The 18566-nt window shown below is 44.7% G+C and overlaps 1 protein-coding gene across 1 annotated transcript in view; it reads right to left on the reverse strand.

Moving 5' to 3' along the window:
• LOC123995557 (disks large-associated protein 2-like) overlaps positions 1-18287 on the reverse strand; it is a 194550-nt gene extending 176263 nt beyond the window's left edge. Inside the window, exons 1-3 of the mRNA XM_046299191.1 lie at positions 17084-18287; positions 5570-5796; positions 5128-5376 (exon numbers count right to left, since the gene is read on the reverse strand). Of these exons, the coding sequence (XP_046155147.1) occupies positions 5128-5376; positions 5570-5796; positions 17084-18232 (1625 nt within the window). The 5' untranslated portion in view covers positions 18233-18287. The remainder of the gene's footprint in view (positions 1-5127; positions 5377-5569; positions 5797-17083) is intronic.
• Between the last annotated feature and the right edge of the window lie 279 nt (positions 18288-18566).

Below are 18566 nucleotides of genomic sequence, written 5' to 3' on the forward strand. Positions count from 1 at the left end.
CTTCTAAAGCCATGACATCATTTTCTAGAATTTTCCAAGCTGTTTAAAGGCACAGTCAACTTAGTGTATGTAAACTTCTGACACACTGGAATTGTGATACAGTGAATTATAAGTGAAATAATCTGTCTGTAAACAATGGTTTGATTTTTTTTTTGTCATGCACAAAGTAATGTCCTAAGTGACTTGCCAAAACTATCGTTTGTTCACAAGAAATGTGTGGAGTGGTTGAAAAACGAGTTTTAATGACTCCAACCTAAGTGCATGTAAACTTCCAACTTCAACTGTAGGTCCTGGATGCAGGAAGCTTGGCCCCAGTGATGTATTGGGCCGCATGCGCTACCCTCTGTAGTGCCTTAAGGTCGGATGCCGAGCAGTTGCCATGCCAGGCAGTTATGCAACCAGTCAGGATGCTCTCAATGGTGGGGGACCCATGCCAAATCTTTTCAGTCTCCTGAAGGAGAAAAGTTGTTGTCGTGCCCTCTCCATGACTGTCTTGGTGTGTTTGAACCATGATCATTTGTTGGTGATGTGGACACCAAGGAACTTGAAGCTCTCAACCTGCTCCACTACAGCCCCCGTCGATGTAAATTGGGGCATGTTCGGCCCTCCTTTTCCTGTAGTCCACGATCATCTCCTTTCTTGCTCACGTTTAGGGAGAGGTTGTTGTCCTTGCACCACTCTGCCAGGTGTCTGACCTCCCTATAGGCTGTCTCATTGTTGTCGGTGATCAGGCCTACCACTGTTGTGTCGTCAGCAACTTAATAATAATAATAATAATAATATATGCCATTTAGCAGACGCTTTTATCCAAAGCGACTTACAGGCATGTGTGTATACATTCTACGTATGGGTGGTCCCGGGGATCGAACCCACTACCCTGGCGTTACAAGCGCCATGCTCTACCAACTGAGCTACAGAAGGACCACTAACTTAATGATGGTGTTGGAGTCGTGCTTGGCACACGCTGGTGTTGGAGTTGTGCGCGACCAGGCAGTCGTAGGGTGAACAGAGAGTACAGGAAGGGACTAAGCACGCACCCCTGAGGGGCCCCCATGTTGAGCGATCAGCGTGGCAAATGTCTTGTTTCCTACCCTCACCACCTGGGGCGGCGCGTCAAGGAGTCCAGGATCCAGTTGCAGAGGGATGTGTTCAGTCCCAGGGTCCTTAGCTTAGTGATGAGTTTGGAGGGCACTATGGTGTTGAAGGCTGAACTGTAGTCAATGAACAACATTCTCACATAGGTATTCCTCTTATTCAGGTGAGAGAGGGCAGTGTGGAGTGCAATAGAGATTGTGTCATATGTGGATTTGTTGGGGAGGTATGCGAATTGGAGTGGGCCCAGGGTTTCTGGGATGATGGTGTTGATGAGAGCCATGACCAGCCTTTCAAAGCATTTCATGAGTAGAATCCCAGTGAGATGATGATTAAGCTGTGAGTAACAAAAGGACAGGGAGTCTGAGCCCTGAGTAGCATACAGGACTGATACATGCAGGGCACCTCCCCTGTCCCCTGTCCTCCCCTGTGTGTGTGTGTGTGTGTGTGTGTGTGTGTGTGTGTGTGTGTGTGTGTGTGTGTGTGTGTGTGTGTGTGTGTGTGTGTGTGTGTGTGTGTGTGTGTGTGTGTGTGTGTGTGTGTGTGTGTGTGTGTGTGTGTGTGTGTGTGTGTGTGTGTGTGTGTGTGTGTGTGCGTGTGTATGTGCGTGCAGACCTCCAGAACACAAGCATCCGTCCTGTTCTGGAAGAAAGATTTGCAAAGCTAGTCAAGAATAACTATAAAATACATCTCAGAGGGCGATTGATCATCTGGGTCAGAATCAGGATGGGAAAATATTCTGCTCTGATGCAGTCAACAGTACAATAAGGTATAGAAAACGTTGCACTGATACCAAGAGGTGCATAATGTATGGTACAATCAGTAGAGGAGGTTTATTAGTTTGTCTCCAAGCTCTTTCATTCATACCGAGATAATCATTTGGACTTTGTCCTTCAGAATATTATGCATCTTCTGATTGGTTGGTATAATAATTGTTATTGTAACCATCCTTACTGCTTCCAAGATCCCATGCCATGCTACACATCTAGGTGTATAATATTTTGATGGTGTCCTTTTCTTTTTCTGTCCAATCATTTCATTTTTTGTACTACAAAATCACTCTGTACCACTGTCCTGCTTCTTATAGTTTACCTAAAGCTCATTTATCTTTGAATCTATGGAGTGTTGCCTATCAAGAGTGGGAATGAGAGCAAACAGGCTCTTTATTTGCGGAGTGAGACAGCTCAAGTGAGAATGAAAGACAATTTCACCTATATGAAGACATTCAAAGGAATACATGAGATGTGATTGTCAGCCAATGAATATCCTGTTCATGCTTAATACTGTACCTAGTCATTTGACTGTGACATTTGAGAGAAGTGACAGACTTACCACTGCCTTGTCAACAGTGCTGTGATAACATGAGGTGCATTGCCTCGGTAAGCAAATATTGAAATAGGAGTTGATAAAGGTCAGATATAATGCCTGCATTGGTCTGACACTCACTAGCTAAAGTGCTACTTTAATATCTGAGCTCATGAGGAGAACTGGGCTCCAATGGTAAACAGAGAACAATCCAAACACAAGGACAGGGGCACAAAGCAGTGAAGCGGCTACAAACCAATTGACCAAACAAATGTAGCAGAGCTCTTAGTCACGCATTAATACAGGCTGAAGAGGCATTGGGGTACGATAAGAACATGCACAGCCAATCGTAGCATAGCGCTATTCTTCCTCTGTTGCCCAGCAACATTGAGTGACATGGCTAAATCATGCATGTTCCTCAGATAATCCCACTACATACAGAGGTCACAAAGACGTAAAACAGACATAACAGGTAGACTAGCCATAACGGCAGGTATCCTAGCAATTAAGAGCATTGGGCCAGTAACCGAAAGGTTGCTGGTTGAATCTCTGAGCCGACAAGATGAAAAACAGTTTGCACAAAGCCAGGAGCTATGGTTAAGGTTTTGAAATGGTGTGTCAAAAAGGCTGGTGCTGTGTTTAGGGTTTTCAAAGAGGGTCAAAATCCAGTCAAGATGAAGGTCAGAGCTTCTACATTAGTTACGGTAATCCATGAGCCACATTGGCTATCTGGGCAAAAATATAATTTTAAACACTGCCATCCTATCTAATGTCAAAATCCAGCTTTTGAGCAGTTATTTCAATTTCAGTAATGCAGCCAAATGTTTACCAAAAGCGTGTAAGTAACGCTGTGTAATTACGAATTTAATTTCATAAGGCATATTCATAAAAAATGCTGCCTTGTCTGTACAGTTTAGCAGCATATTAATGTATTAATATTAATATGTTTGAAACCTATCCTGGGAATGACACGTACAACTGGACTCAGAAGTAGACATTACAGATGCGCAGTTTGACTCATAACCCGCAGTCCCTGCGGTTATATCCACAGGCGTATGGTCATGAAATATTGTGTCGATGAAGGGCGGGTTGAATAAAGAGAAAACAATACCTTAAAAAAATCCAGAAATGTATAATTGTTGTGCAATTTATATCTATAGGCTACATTCTTTTTAGGCTATTCTGCATTAGTGTGTAAGCCTAAGTTTAGGGCCTAACTGTATGCACGCCAAATAGCCTAAACAACATTAAAAAGTTCATGTCGATCCATGGAGGCAAAAAGGAATATGTTAGAATTTAAGGAAAATGTTAGAATTTCATTCAAAAAGAGAAAAGCTGCAAAATGGAGAGTTGAAAATAGAGAGAAGGGAGGGCCTGAAAAGTAACGTTTGGGAAAGATTTGGTGAAGTGGTAAAAGAGGATGATGGCTGTGTTATTTGTGATGATTGTGAGGCGCTGTACAAATTCGACAGTCACAAGACGGGGATTTCAAATAGCCATATGGCATGTCAAGGGAACTGTAGCCTTCTGTTTAGATGGGTTGAATGGAAACTGAAATCAGGAAACTGACTGTAGGTCTATAACCTCTCACATAGCCTTAATTTGAACTCCTGTAGAGAATTAAGCGTTTCTTGCAGTGAAATTATACACCAAATGTCGGCCAAATCTTTTGTGGAGAAACGTGATTGCTTTCTTTCACCATCTTGAGAGAACGAGAATACACAGTTAGACACCATCTGTAGAAGTGCTATCTTTAACAGCATCATAAAAGCTGATAGTATTTCATCCACAAAAAATATGCATCCAAGCCAAAGTGAAATCTTATCAGAAACATGTTGGGTAATTTCTTGACAAATGGTCAAACTGATGTCGTTTGGAAATTTTGCACCGAAAATATTCTGGTCTTTGTTTTGTTATTGCATTTTCTCCCTGCCCCCTAAACATCTTTCACCTCGAAAGAAGCAGAGATGACAGGGAAAACTTTAACAATGTCAACTAGATTGAATAATGCATTCTATCTATTTATGACATTATTCTGGTGAGAAAGGCTTTAATGAGTCTTCTAGAGCAACAGAAGCTGCATGCATCTAATTATAGACAAATTGCCTACCAAAATGTCAAAAAGTATAAAAAGGAATTGGGTAAAAAATGTAATCCTGCACCCCCTGTCAAAAAATCAGTCTGCTGTCTCACTGTAGCGGGCCTTAGATTTGAACTTTATCACATATAGTCGGGCAGCTGTGGATAGGTTATTAGCACGTCTACTCCCGCTCCCCCTCTGCGGCGCTTGACATCGACAGTTTATTCATTATTACGCACATCTGCCACCTGAGTCTCATGAGACTTGCCTGGACTCCATCACCTTCCTGATTACCTCCCCTATATCTGTCACTCCCTTTGGTTCGTTCCCCAGGCGTTATTGACTGTTTCTGTGTTTTATGTCTGTACGCTACTCGTGGTTCTTGTTTTATTCCATGTTCCGTTATGTATTAAATTCACTCCCTGTATCTTAGCCTACACATTACAGAATAACGCCTCCCCAGGGGGAAGCAACAGGGATTTTTTTTACTGGTGACGTCGGGTCCAAGTGCCGCTGCCGCGCAACTGGGGGTGCTTCGGCTGGCTGTCAGGCTTCCATGACTCAGCTGGCTCAACAGGTTCCCAAGCCTCGGTTGGCTCATCAGGCTCCCGCGCCTCAGGAGGGTCCCTCAGGAGGGTCCCTCCCCGCACCTCAGCCAGCTGCAGGGTACCTCCCCGAATCTCAGCTGGCTACAGGGTCTCTCCCCGCATCTCAGCCGGCTACAGGTTCCCTTCCCGCACCTCAGCCGGCTACAGGGTCTCTCCCCGCACCTCAGCCGGATACAGGGTCCCTCCCCGCACCTCAGCCGGATACAGGGTCCCTCCCCGCACCTCAGCCGGCTACAGGGTCCCACCCCGCACCTCAGCCGGCTACAGGGTCCCGCCCCGCACCTCAGCCGGCTACAGGGTCCCAGGCTGACATGTACGGTGTCCATTTTAGAACATCCTCAGCCTCATACCTCATGGGTGAGGATTGACTCAAGCAGGAGTGACTTATGAGGCTGAGGGTGTGCTAAAAACAGACACTGCAACACCGATCTCGTGACAACGCATACCACAAGGAGCTTTAGTTGAGACATTAAGATGGGCCTACCTTTGGGGGTCTATGTGGGGCCTCTGCATAACTGATTTGAGGACGAGGGCGTCGGGTCGGATGGCCTTCTGGGGTGAGGACTTGGGGCTGCCGTCAGATTCGCCACCAGAGTCATTGTCTATCTCTCCCATGGCTTTCACGTAGCTGCTGCTGCGCATCCGCCGACATGGGATCTCCTCGTCCTTGTCTCCGTCCTCCGGGTATCCACTCCACTCATCCTGAGGCACCTGCAGCAGAGAGCCCACCTCCGTCAGTCAGTCACATAGATACAACAGTCACATAGATCCAACCCCCCCCCTTGTATGACTGCTCTCTAAGCAGTTATGTTCTCTGCTAGTAAAATGGGGCCCAGCTGCCAAAAGAGTGTAAGAGATGACTCAGAGTCAACTGAGGAAGAGTTTTCCCATAACACACACAGGGACTGACTGGAGCAGAGTGGTCCCCAGCTTCTGTTCTCCCCTCAGACTTACCCCTCACTCCCCAAGGGTCTGCTCCTCTAATTAACCAGTTCCACTCCTCATAACATTCTACTCCTACTCCCCAGCCATTTTTGTTTTATTCATATTTCTCTAACATGTATTGTTTTGTTATTTAGCCAAAGTGCTTTTCGGTGTGTATAAGCAGCTGAATAGCATTACATATTTCTCAGAAACAACTCCAAGAGAAACTATCCTCAATGGTGGCAAGATATTCTCAGTGTAATAAGCTAAAAGTTTTTCCAAAAACATTACATGATACAAATATCAAATCATTTTTATTTTTGTCATATGCGCCAAATACAACAGGTGTGGGTAGACATTACAGTGAAATGCTTAGTTACAAGCCCTAACCAACAATGCAGTTTAAATATTCCAACAAAAGAAAATACAAAAAAAATATATATAAAAAAACAATAAGAAATAAAAATAACAAATATTTAAAGAGCTGCAGTAAAATATCAATAGTGAGGCGATATTAAGTGGGGTACCAGTACAGAGTCAATGTGCAGGGGCACAGGTTAGTCGAGGTAATTGCGGTAATATGTACATGTAGGTAGAGTTATTAAAGTGACTATGCATAGATAATAACATAGAGTAGCAGCAGTGTAGAATGTGGGGGGGGGAGCATTGCAAATAGTCTGTGTAGCCATTTGATTAGCTGTTCAGGAGTCTTATGGCTTGGGGGTAGAAGCAGTTTAGAAGCCTCTTGGACCTAGACTTGGTGCTCCGGTACCGCTTGCCATGCGATAGCAGAGAGAACAGTCTATGACTAGGGTGGCTGGAGTCCTATACCATTTTTAGGGCCTTCCTCTGAATAGGTTTTGTCGTGCCCTCTTCACGACTGTCTTGGTGTGCTTGGACCATGTCAGTTTGTTGGATCTTTAAGCTCTCAACCTGCTCCATTACAGGCCCGTCGATGAGAATGGGGGCACTCCCTAAAACACTTCAGCAAGCAGGCCTTTCTAATCAACCTGGCCCGGGTATCCTGGAAGGATATGGACCTCATTCCATCAGTAGAGGATGCTTGGTTATTCTTTAAAAGTGCTTTCCTCACCATCTTAAATAAGCATGCCCCATTCAAAAAAAATGTAGAACCAGGAACAGATATAGCCCTTGGTTCACTCCAGACCTGACTGCCCTTGACCAGCACAAAATCATCCTGTGGCGTAATGCATTAGCATCCAACGCGAATTTCCACCGCGATATGCAACATTTCAGGGAAGTTAGGAACCAATATACACAAGCAGTTAGGAAAGCTAAGGCTAGCTTTTTCAAACAGAAATTTGCATCCTGTAGCACAAACTCCAAACATTTCTGGGACACTGTAAAGTCCATGGAGAATAAGAGCACCTCCTCCCAGCTGCCCACTGCACTGAGGCTAGGAAACACTGTCAGCACCAATAAATCCAAGATAATGGAGAATTTCAATAAGCATTTTTCTACGGCTGGCCATGCTTTCCACTTGGCCACCCCTACCCTGGTCAACAGCCCTGCACCCCCCACAGCAACTAGCCCAATCCTCCCCATTTGTCCTTTACCCAAATCCAGATAGCTGATATTCTGAAAGAGCTACAAAATATTGACCCCTACAAATCAGCCGGGCTAAACAATCTGGACCCTTTCTTTCTAAAATTATCAGCCGAAATTGTTGTAGCCCCTATTACTAGCCTGTTCAACCTCTCTTTCGTATCGTCTAAGATCCCCAAACATTGGAAAGCTGCCGTGGTCATCCCCCTCTTCAAAGTGAGAGACTCTCTAGACCCAAACTGCTAATGACCTATATCTATCCTACCCTGCCTTTCTAAGGTCTTTGAAAGCCAAGTTAACAAAACAGATCACCGACCATTTCAAATCCCACCGTACCTTCTTCACTATGCAATCTGGTTTCTGAGCTGGTCATGGGTGCACCTCAGCCACGCTCAAGGTCCTAAACAATATCATAGCCGCCATCGATAGGAGACAATACTGTGCAGCTGTTTTCATTGACCTGGCCAAGACTTTCGACTCTGTCAATCACCACATTCTTATCGGCAGACTCAACAGCCTTGATTTCTCAAATGACGGATTCACCAACTAAACTACTTCTCAGACAGAGTTCAGTGTCTCAAATCGGAGGGCCTGTTGTCCGGAACTCTGGCAGTTTCTATGGGGGTGCCACAGGGTTAAATTCTCGGGCCGACTCTTTTCTCTGTATACATCAATGTCGCTCTTGCTGCTGGTGATTCTCTGATCCACCTCTACGCAGACGACACCATTCTGTATACTTCTGGTCCTTCTTTGGACGCTGTTAACTAACCTCCAGATGAGCTTCTTCTGCACATCTATCACTCCAGTGTTTAATTGCTCAATTGTAATTATTTCTCCACTATGTTCTATTTATTGCCTTACCTCTATCTTACCTTTATCTTACCTCATTTGCACACACTGTATATAGACGTTTTCTATTGTATGTTTTTTTTTATTCCATGTGTAACTCTGTGTTGTTTTTGTCGCACTGCTTTGCTTTATCTTGGCCAGGTCGCAGTTGTAAATGAGAACTTGTTCTCAACTAGCCTACCTGGTTAAATAAAGGTGAAAAAAAAATACATCTGATCTCTTTTTTTTATTGACCGAGTCACTGGTGCTTCCTGCTTTAATTTTAGCTTGCAAGCAGGAATCAGGACTGTGGAAATATGGTCAGATTTCCAAATGGAGGGCAAGGGAGAGCTTTGTACGCATCTCTGTGTTTGGAGAAAAGATGGTCTTGAGTTTTTTTCCCTCTGGTTGCACATTTAACATGCTGGTGGAAATTTGGTAGAACTGATTTAAGTTCCCCTGCATTAAAGTCCCCGTCCACTAGGAGCACCGCCTCTGGATGAGCGTTTTCCTGTTTTCTCATGGAGGTATACAGCTCATTGAGTGTGGTCTTAGAGCCAGCATAGGTCTGTGGTAGACAGCTACGAAAAATACAGATATGTATGGACTCTAGCTTATCAATAGATACTTTTACCTCAGGCGAACAAAACCTTGAGACTTCCTTAGATATCGTGCACCAGCTGTTGTTTACAACTATACATAGACCACCTCTTGTCTTACCACAGACTGCTGTTCTATCCTGCCGATACAGTGTAAAACCGGCCAGCTGTATGTTGTTCATGTCGTCATTCAGCCATGACTCGGTGAAACATAAGATATTACAGTGTTTACTGTCCCGTTGGTAGTTTAATCTTGCTCGTAGGTCATTGATCTTGCTCGTAGATCAGTAACCAGATTACTTAGTACTGATATACTGATATACACAATACATTTACCAAATGTACATTTTTGTAGAGATGGTGTACCGCAGGGATGAATACAAATGTCAATTCCCTTCCCCCTCGTAATCCTCTCATGTACAGCATGGCTCTGAGGTCTAAACTCCAGTGAGTGGAGTCAAACTTCCTAGGGAATGGATGTGTGGCCTGTAGAGTTCCATTACATCACAGATTGCCAAGCCATCCACACAGTGAATGACACTGCAAACCTGTCGGAGTGACTAGTCCCAGTGAAATGGGCTTAGTGTGAGAAGAGGAGGGGTGTGAATTGAGTGGGAAAGAAAAGCTTGTTTAATCTACAGGGGGGCTCTGTGGCCTAGCTCCACTTTGCCCTGTTAGACTGTTAGGGCAGAGACAGACCAACATTCAACCTGTTCATACATTCTTGAGAAGCAGGAACAATGGGATTTCTGGCACAATTGCGGTCTAGGCACAGTGTGGGTTTGTTTGAACCTTCCCTACAGTGGCTGCCATTCATTCACCTGAGGCTGTGCTTGTAACTTTTACGTTGACACAATGTACTGTAGTTAGTGACAAATTATTAATTTTAGCAGCAGACAAGTTAATTAATCTTGCTACTATTATTAGGAAACTATGTAATGTGCCATGAACCCCAACAGCAGTTACCAAGCATAGACAAGTGGTGCATGTTCTGTTGGTAGAAATATGAACATTTTACTGAAAATCCAGAGGTCTCAGGGTCAGCTATAGGATGAAGAGCGTTACACTGCACAGTGAGGGGAGTAATAAAATCATGGATAATACCATGTCTTCCTCCCGAATCCTCCACACTCATTTTAAGGCGAATGTAGGCTAGTGTGTAGGTTGCAGCCATAGCAACTGCAGATAAACGAGCGACATTAACACATCGTGCATATGCAACGGCGTAGCCTCGACTGTAACAGTCGTTCGACGAACGGCAGAACAATTAATAGTGATTAAGGGATCATTGTTAATTACATGGTGTTGCTTTGCCATAAACATTTCCACACCAAAACAAAGCAGCTAATTTACTGTACAAGTAGCTCTAATTGGTGAAATCAAAGAAGGTTAATAGTTTAATAAGGCATGTTCTAGTCAATCCACATTAGTAGACAGTACATGCGAATTTAAAATATTTTCTAGCACTCTAAGACGGATGGTCATATTCATATACTTTAACCATATATCTTACATATACTCATTTCAAGGCATATTTGCATTGACATGAAATTAGCCATCAACGGCCAATCAAATGAATGATGTCACACATATGTTGTAGCTGTCCAGCATAATGATCAGGCGTATGTACTGGATGTATAACATAAAATTCCATCACGCTGTGCCCCCAGTGGCCCTCTCTACCTCTGTCAGTTATTCCCCCCAACCAATTTTGGGCCCTGTCTGGTTATTTCCCCTCCACAGTCCCTGGGCTACTATCAGAGAGAGCAGAGTAGGATGAATGTTGGGTTTTCTGTTCCTGGAGGTAACCTCACTCACTCACACATATATGTATATTAAATGCAGCCATCGGTGGACATAAACCTGATCTATAAACGGCTCCTTTCTAAAATATAATCTGTATATAGCAAAAGAACATCAGGTCAGGTGACTTCAGAGAAGAGGTGATACGGATCCAACAGGAAGCTGCATATTGTGACAGAGTGAAAATATCCACCACCGCCAGGGCGTGAACGCACAACCTTCCTCACCGTTCCACAACATACTCAAAAATCACTGTCAATACCACTGACCAAGTAAAGACAAGGCATTTCTGAATCCGGAGCAACAATAATTCTGTCTCAGAAAGGCAGTACGGATGCTATGTGCTACACATTCCAGTACCTCTCAAGTACAGTGTTGCCTTGACGATTAGTGAGGGATTAGTGAGGCAAATAAAAACATTAATCAGGAAAATCTAATTCAATGTAACTAATTACATACAAGGTGAATACTGATGAACACTTCCTAAAGCATTGCTAAGCCAGGTTGGGTCAAAAGGCAATTGCAGACAGATTGCTGTTGTGACCTAAGTGGACATGTTGGCATGCCAAACTGCTTAACAAGAGAGCATAGAGGCTAAGCTCTAAAAATATATATATATATATTTTTTTTTTTACGCAAATGTCCTCAGCAATGCCTGACTTCGCAAGCCAACAGGATAATTAGCTGGATTGCTTATATCTTCACTTCAAAGCTCTATCAGCAAAACTATCATTCACACTAATCTGCGTTTCTCCATTCCCACAAGAGAGAGTTGAATAAAAATACAGTGATTGTGTGGAAACTGAATTAATCATGACAGCAATAAATTAATCAGACAGCAATAAAGCAAAGGTATTATTTTTTCTCCTAATGCGTTGTCTTTGATCAGCTGGGGCAGTGGTTAACAAGGCAGGCATTGCTCATGAGAGCCCAGCGCTAGCTTGTTAGCTTTCCCCTGTCTCTTCTCTGAGTGGATGTTGTCACACCTGAATGAAGAGGCGCCTGGCTGCGCCACTGGGTTCGATTAGGCTAGAAAATGTCTGGTGCCATTAGTTGGTATACATTTTATCAACACCCATAGACTGGTGAGTTAAACGTTTCTAGGAGACTAAGATGGACTATCTTGAATGATGAACACTAAAATGCTCAGAATAGTTTGACACACATTGGATAACAGAGGAAGGGAGGGAGTTTCCGGCTGTGTGGATATGTAATAATTGTCATAGTAAAAATGGAAACCATAACATTGCATTAATGAGATAAACAACAAAAAAAGCAATGCCACAGGCACCCTGGGTCTCTAATTAAGCAATAAGGCCTGAGTGGGTGTGGTATATGGCCAATATACTATGGCTAAGGACTGTTCATATGCACGACGCAACGTGGAGTGCCTGGACACACCCCTTAGCCGTGGTATATTGGTAATATACCACAAACTCCAGAGGTGCTTTATTGCTATTGTAAACTGGTTACCAACATAATTAGAGCAGTACAAATACCCGTGATATACGGTCTGATATACCACGGCTGTCAGTCAATTAGCATTCAGAGCTCGAACCACCCAGTTTATAATGTGAAAGAATCAAAGTCCTGCCACCTGTGCCTGAGCTGTGCTAGACACACAAGATGACAGCCGGACAGAAGAAGCCATTCCATCAAACTTTATTGAGTGTGGCGAGCAGATCGCCCCAGCCAGCGAGCACTCAGGGAGAAATATATATGTAAGGCTTGACAGCTTATTCATTACAATTACTGGATGCATGTACGGCGGCCAGATGTTGAAGCACGCCCACCGGACAGGGATGCAGACCATTACCCTAATCCGTCTCAATAACCTGCATGGTGAGCACAGGCAGGCAGGCAAGCAGACAGGCAGACAGACAGACAGGCAGACAGACAGACAGGCAGACAGGCAAGCAAACAGACAGACAGGCAGACAGGCAGACAGGCAGGCAGGCAGGCAGGCAGGCAGGCAGGCAGGCAGGCAGGCAGGCAGGCAGGCAGGCAGGCAGGCAGGCAGGCAGGCAGGCAGGCAGGCGTGTCACACTCTCTAAGCACATGGATGCTGGGGTGTTTAGGCCCTGGGGATATCATTTGTTACAATGACTGGTGCAAATCACCAGGGGACACCAGCTTGACCTTCAGATGTGTTACTGAGAATACTTTGTCTAAATCTAACTTCAAAAGCCATGTGGATGAATGGATAGGATACAAATGTCTGCTCGGTACAGGAGACTGACAGATTCAGCCCAGTCTACCTCTCTACCAGGCTCCAGACTATCCCATCACATTTGCTGCATCAATATCGGTGCAATACTGGTGTAGGCCTTCCACCTGTGAAAATGTAAAAAATATATATATATACAGTGGGGCAAAAAAAGTATTTAGTCAGCCACCAATTGTGCAAGTTCTCCCACTTAAAAAGATGAGAGGCCTGTATTGGTCAGATTCACTGATAAACAGCCATATGATAAACAAACTGTAGTTGAACGTTTCACCTTTGATTCTTGATTTTTTTGTCCTTTTTGAAAAAAAATGCAAACCAAATATACCTATCTAGCTAAATTCCATTCCTTTGCTTGTAGCGTGCTTCTCATCTGACTGGTGAGAAGCAGCAACCGAAATGTTGGTTCCAGTTGTAGAACTCAGATTCAGCTGAAAAGATGTTAGCATTGTCAGAAATGCTACAAAAAGGTAGCACATCGTTGGTTCTTAATGAACAGAAATTAGCATGTGAGAGCAATAGATTATACATTTAATTAAAATTGTTGCACCTACAAACTTAGTCAATCCGACATTTCTTAAATCCAATAGTCACTTTATGGATGCTGTCGTCTCATTTTAATCCGATGTCTCGAATTTGAGCAAGGTAGGTGCAGAAAATACTCTTAAAACTCAGTTGCTAGAAACCATGTTAAATAATCTGGTATGTGGTTCTCTGTAACAGTCGGGTGGCTCATGACGAGAGGCTAGAATGTATTGTGTGCTTTCAATCAAGTTGATTTACAAATCTTCATCTAGATTGGTGTCATATTGGTTTAGATATGATGGTGGGGAGATTTTAATTGAATATTTAGCTTCAATCAATGCCTATGTTGTGGGTGATATCGCTCCCACAATAATACAGAAGGATGGGTGACTGAAGCGACTGTAAGGCCTGGAGTGAAAGTAATGCAATCAAACCCTCACCTTTGACCTGAATGTATCACTTTATTACACAACAAGCTTCACCTCCATCATCTTGATGTGGTCTCACCATTTCTACAGCAGGTGCAGCAGACACTTATTGGATCTTGTTAGCATAATGACTTCCCTTGGAAGAAGCAGCTCAGCGTTTCTCAATCACGGTCCTACCTCTGAGTCCTCTGCTTCTACCAGGCCAAGGTCACTGAATATAGACCAACCTGTTTCTTATCGGGATTAGGTCACTGAATACAGACCAACCTGTTTCTTATCGGGATTAGGTCACTGAATATAGACCAACCTATTTCTTATCGGGATTAGGTCACTGAATATTGACCAACCTGTTTCTTATCAGGATTAGGTCACTGAATATAGACTAACCTGTACATATCAGAATTAGGCCACTGACTATACACTGAGTATACCAAATATTAGGAACACCTTCCTTTTACCAGGATTCAGTCTATGTCATGGAAAGAGCAGGTGTTCTTAATGTTTTGTAGACTCTGTGTATAGTAGACAAACCTGCATGTAGATTTATTTTATTGATTTATTTCACCTTTATTTAACCAGGTAGGCTAGTTGAGAACAGGTTCTCATTTGCAACTGCGACCTGGCCAAGATAAAGCATAGCAGTGTGAACAGACAACACAAAGTTACACATGGAGTAAACAATTAACAAGTCAATAACATAGAGAAAAAAGGGGAGTCTATATACAATGTGTGCAAAAGGCATGAGGTAGGCGAATAAATTACAATATTGCAGATTAACACTGGAGTGATAAATGATCAGATGATCATGTACAGGTAGAGATATTGGTTTGCAAAAGAGCAGAAAAGTAAATAAATAAAAACTGTGGGGATGAGGTAGGTGAAAATGGGTGTGCTATTTACCAATAGATTATGTACAGCTGCAGCGATCGGTTAGCTGCTCAGCTAGCTGATGTTTGAAGTTGGTGAGGGAGATAAAAGTCTCCAACTTCAGCGATTTTTGCAATTCGTTCCAGTCACAGGCAGCAGAGTACTGGAACGAAAGGCGGCCGAATGAGGTGTTGGCTTTAGGGATGATCAATGAGATACACCTGCTGGAGCGCGTGCTACGGATGGGTGTTGCCATCATGACCAGTGAGCTGAGATAAGGCGGAGCTTTGCCTAGCATGGCCTTGTAGATGACCTGAAGCCAGTGGGTCTGGCGACGAATATGTAGCGAGGGCCAGCTGACTAGAGCATACAAGTCGCAGTGGTGGGTAGTATAAGGTGCTTTAGTGACAAAACGGATGGCACTGTGATAAACTGCATCCAGTTTGCTGAGTAGAGTGTTGGAAGCAATTTTGTAGATGACGTCGCCGAAGTCGAGGATTGGTAGGATAGTCAGTTTTACTAGGGTAAGCTTGGCAGCGTGAGTGAAGGAGGCTTTGTTGCGAAATAGAAAGCCGATTCTTGATTTGATTTTCGATTGGAGATGTTTGATATGGGTCTGGAAGGAGAGTTTGCAGTCTAGCCAGACACCTAGGTACTTATAGGTGTCCACATATTCAAGGTCGGAACCATCCAGTGTGGTGATGCTAGTCGGGCATGCGGGTGCAGATGCATGTAGATACCTCTGGTCCTAAAGGTCTTTATGTATCACATTTGCTGACATTGCAAGATTATAATTAGGGATGTAGTGGTAAAAAAAAATCCCGCCGATATACGCTTTTCACAAAATAAAAAGCCACGTACAGTAAACACAGGTTTCGCGTCTCTTTTATTTTGTGAATAGCGTATACCCTTGACTCAATCCCTGATCATCTTACAATACTATCTCAGAAGATTGTTAGTGTCCAACAAAGAGCTATAATGAATAATAACATCTATATAAACTTCTATGGAAGTGTACTTTACACAAATCCAATATGCCAAGGCAGTGTTGAACACTTTTGCAATTCAGCGTTATTGAGGTAGAAATCAAACATTTAAAAGATGAAAACCGTAGCCTATACCTTGTGTCCGTAGGTTAACAGTCTGAAACCCCAAACGTGTCAAACTTGGAAATAGCATCATGTATTGCTGCTGTGTGTTAAATCTGGTGAGTGTATTTTACTTTAAATCTCTCTCTCTCTCTCTCTCTCTCTCTCTCTCTCTCTCTCTCTGTCTGTCTCTGTCTCTCTCTCTCTCTCTCTGTCTCTCTGTCTCTCTCTCTGTCTCTCTCCCTCCTCTCTCTCTCTCTCTCTTTCTCTCTCTCTGTCTCTCTCTCTCTCTCTCTCTCTCTCTCTCTGTCTCTCTCTGTCTCTCTCTCTTTCTCTCTCTCTTTCTCTCTCTCTGTCTCTCTCTCTGTCTCTCTCTCTGTCTCTCTCTCTCTCGCTCTCTCTCTCGCTCTCTCTCTGTCTCTCTGTCTCTCTGTCTCTCTGTTCGTGTGTGCGTGAAAAAGATCCATGGTGTTTGAAAAACAGCAGGAGTTGCCCACCAGATAGATAAGGTTATCCAAGGAAGCTTCCATCCCTATTATCTACAGTCTCTTCCTCCATGACATTGATTCCCTCAATTGATCGCTCTAAATAGACAATAGCTCCCCCAGGGAACTCACAATGGGGAATCACAAATAAAGTATATAGGCCTCACACATAGGAGCTTGAATTGTTCCTCTGAAAATAGAAAAGTACAGGTTCAATCAAGGAGGTTTTACTGACTGGGCTGACTGATGCATCCATCATTATGTTTTGCTCAGGAGGTCCTTTCTAAGAATCAATGAGATCAATGGCTGCTACTGTTCGTAATATATTTGGATGTGTGATACGATAAATTGGGAAATTATTATATTACCTCTGTCATGTTTTACCTCTGTCATTAATTATTCCACATACAACATAAAAGCTACTGTAAGCTTTGGGCAAGGTTCAACATCTTTGTTCAGCAGTATCAGTGTGCACGTGCGCACGCACGCACGCACACACACACACACACACACACACACACACACACACACACACACACACACACACACACACACACACACACACACACACACACACACACACACACACACACACACACACACACACACACACACACACACACACACACACCACAGAGCCATGGCTCTGAACACCACTCACCTGCAGATAGTGACAGGCCCGTGGTGAGGGCTTGAGGTCTGTGTGCATCATGGGTTTCTCCAGGTTGAGGGAGGACTTCCTGTAAGCTTCCTTGGCCTGGCTGACAGTCAGCGTAGACCAGGAACTTCTCTTCATAAACTTCCCCTCCGGAGCCGTGGCCATGCTCTCGCATGCCGAGCACTTGACGTCGTTGTTGCTCTTCGAGGTCTTGAGGGACATGTCCCCAAAGTGACTGTGATGCATGGAGTCCGGGTAGCAGTGGGCGGCATGGGCGTAGTCACCGTGGTGACGGCTCATGACGCTGGGCGTGCGGTAGGTGCTGTCGCTGTCCAGGTTGTCGTCAGAGCTCCAGAAGCCCCCCGCGCCCCCCGAGCGGTGCGCCTTGCGCTCTTTGCTCTTGCTCCGCTTGCTGCCGTGCTTGGAGCCTCCATGGTGGCCGTGTTGGGAGCCTCCATGGTGGCCGTGTTGGGAGCCGCCGTGGTGTCCCCCTCCTCCTCCTTCACCCTTGGTGCCGTTCATCTTGGACGATCCCTCCAGGGAATGGGACTTTGTGAAAAGCTTCTGGACAGAGTGGACCAGGTGGCGGATGCGTCCGGGGCTCTCGCTGCGCTGCTCCGTGGTGGTGGTGGTTGACGCCCTCTGGTACTGCAGCGTGTGGAAGCCATCGTGATGCAGCGGCAGCTGCTTCTCAAACTGGTCCAGCAGATTGGCCGGGATGCGGTTGCTCTTGCCGCTGCCTTGGTACTGCAAGACGGAAGCGGCAGTGGCAGCAGCATGGGAGGTGGCGGAGGCAGTGATGGCGGCGCAGTCGTCCCGCGTGGCTGAGTCATAGTATTGGGTGCTGTAGTGCATTCTGGGGAAGGTGCTGCTGGAAACGTGGTCGATGGGGCCAACGCCGACTGACGAGGGCGCCATCATGACGGGGGACATCATCATGCAGTCTGAGTGGATGGAGCTGCGCGGTGAGTAGCGGTGGTGGTAGTCCATGGGGCAGCTCTCAGTGGGGCTGAGCAGGTAGGAGGTGTGGCGTGAGTCGGAGGCGCCACCATGGTGACCCATGCCATGGATGTCTTGGGGGTAGTCGAACTGGTCTAGCCCGTGGGGCGAGAGGATCTGGTGCTGGGAGCGACCGCCCGATAAGCCCTTCATGTTCCTAGCTGGGGGGACGGGGTGGCGTCTGCCTTCATCGAAGTGTCGAGACGGGGACCAAGGGGAATACTGCTGGTCTGACAGAAATACACAGAGAGAGAGAGTAATAAGAATAATGCTCAGACTTGTGTAAATGCATTCAGTCAACTTATCCAGGTGCAGTAAGTGATCGCTCCAAATCTCAATTGTTTTTTCAGCTGCTTTCAAAAACGGCAGCAAGAGAGCTGGGGAAGTGTATCTTTAAAATCTCATGAAATCCAATAAAGATTTAGATTATTTACTTTGAATATATAGTACATACAGATGTAGGATCTTAATTTGATCAGTTCAGTTT

This window comes from Oncorhynchus gorbuscha, linkage group LG14, assembly GCF_021184085.1.
Source record: "Oncorhynchus gorbuscha isolate QuinsamMale2020 ecotype Even-year linkage group LG14, OgorEven_v1.0, whole genome shotgun sequence".
Taxonomy (NCBI): domain Eukaryota; kingdom Metazoa; phylum Chordata; class Actinopteri; order Salmoniformes; family Salmonidae; genus Oncorhynchus; species Oncorhynchus gorbuscha.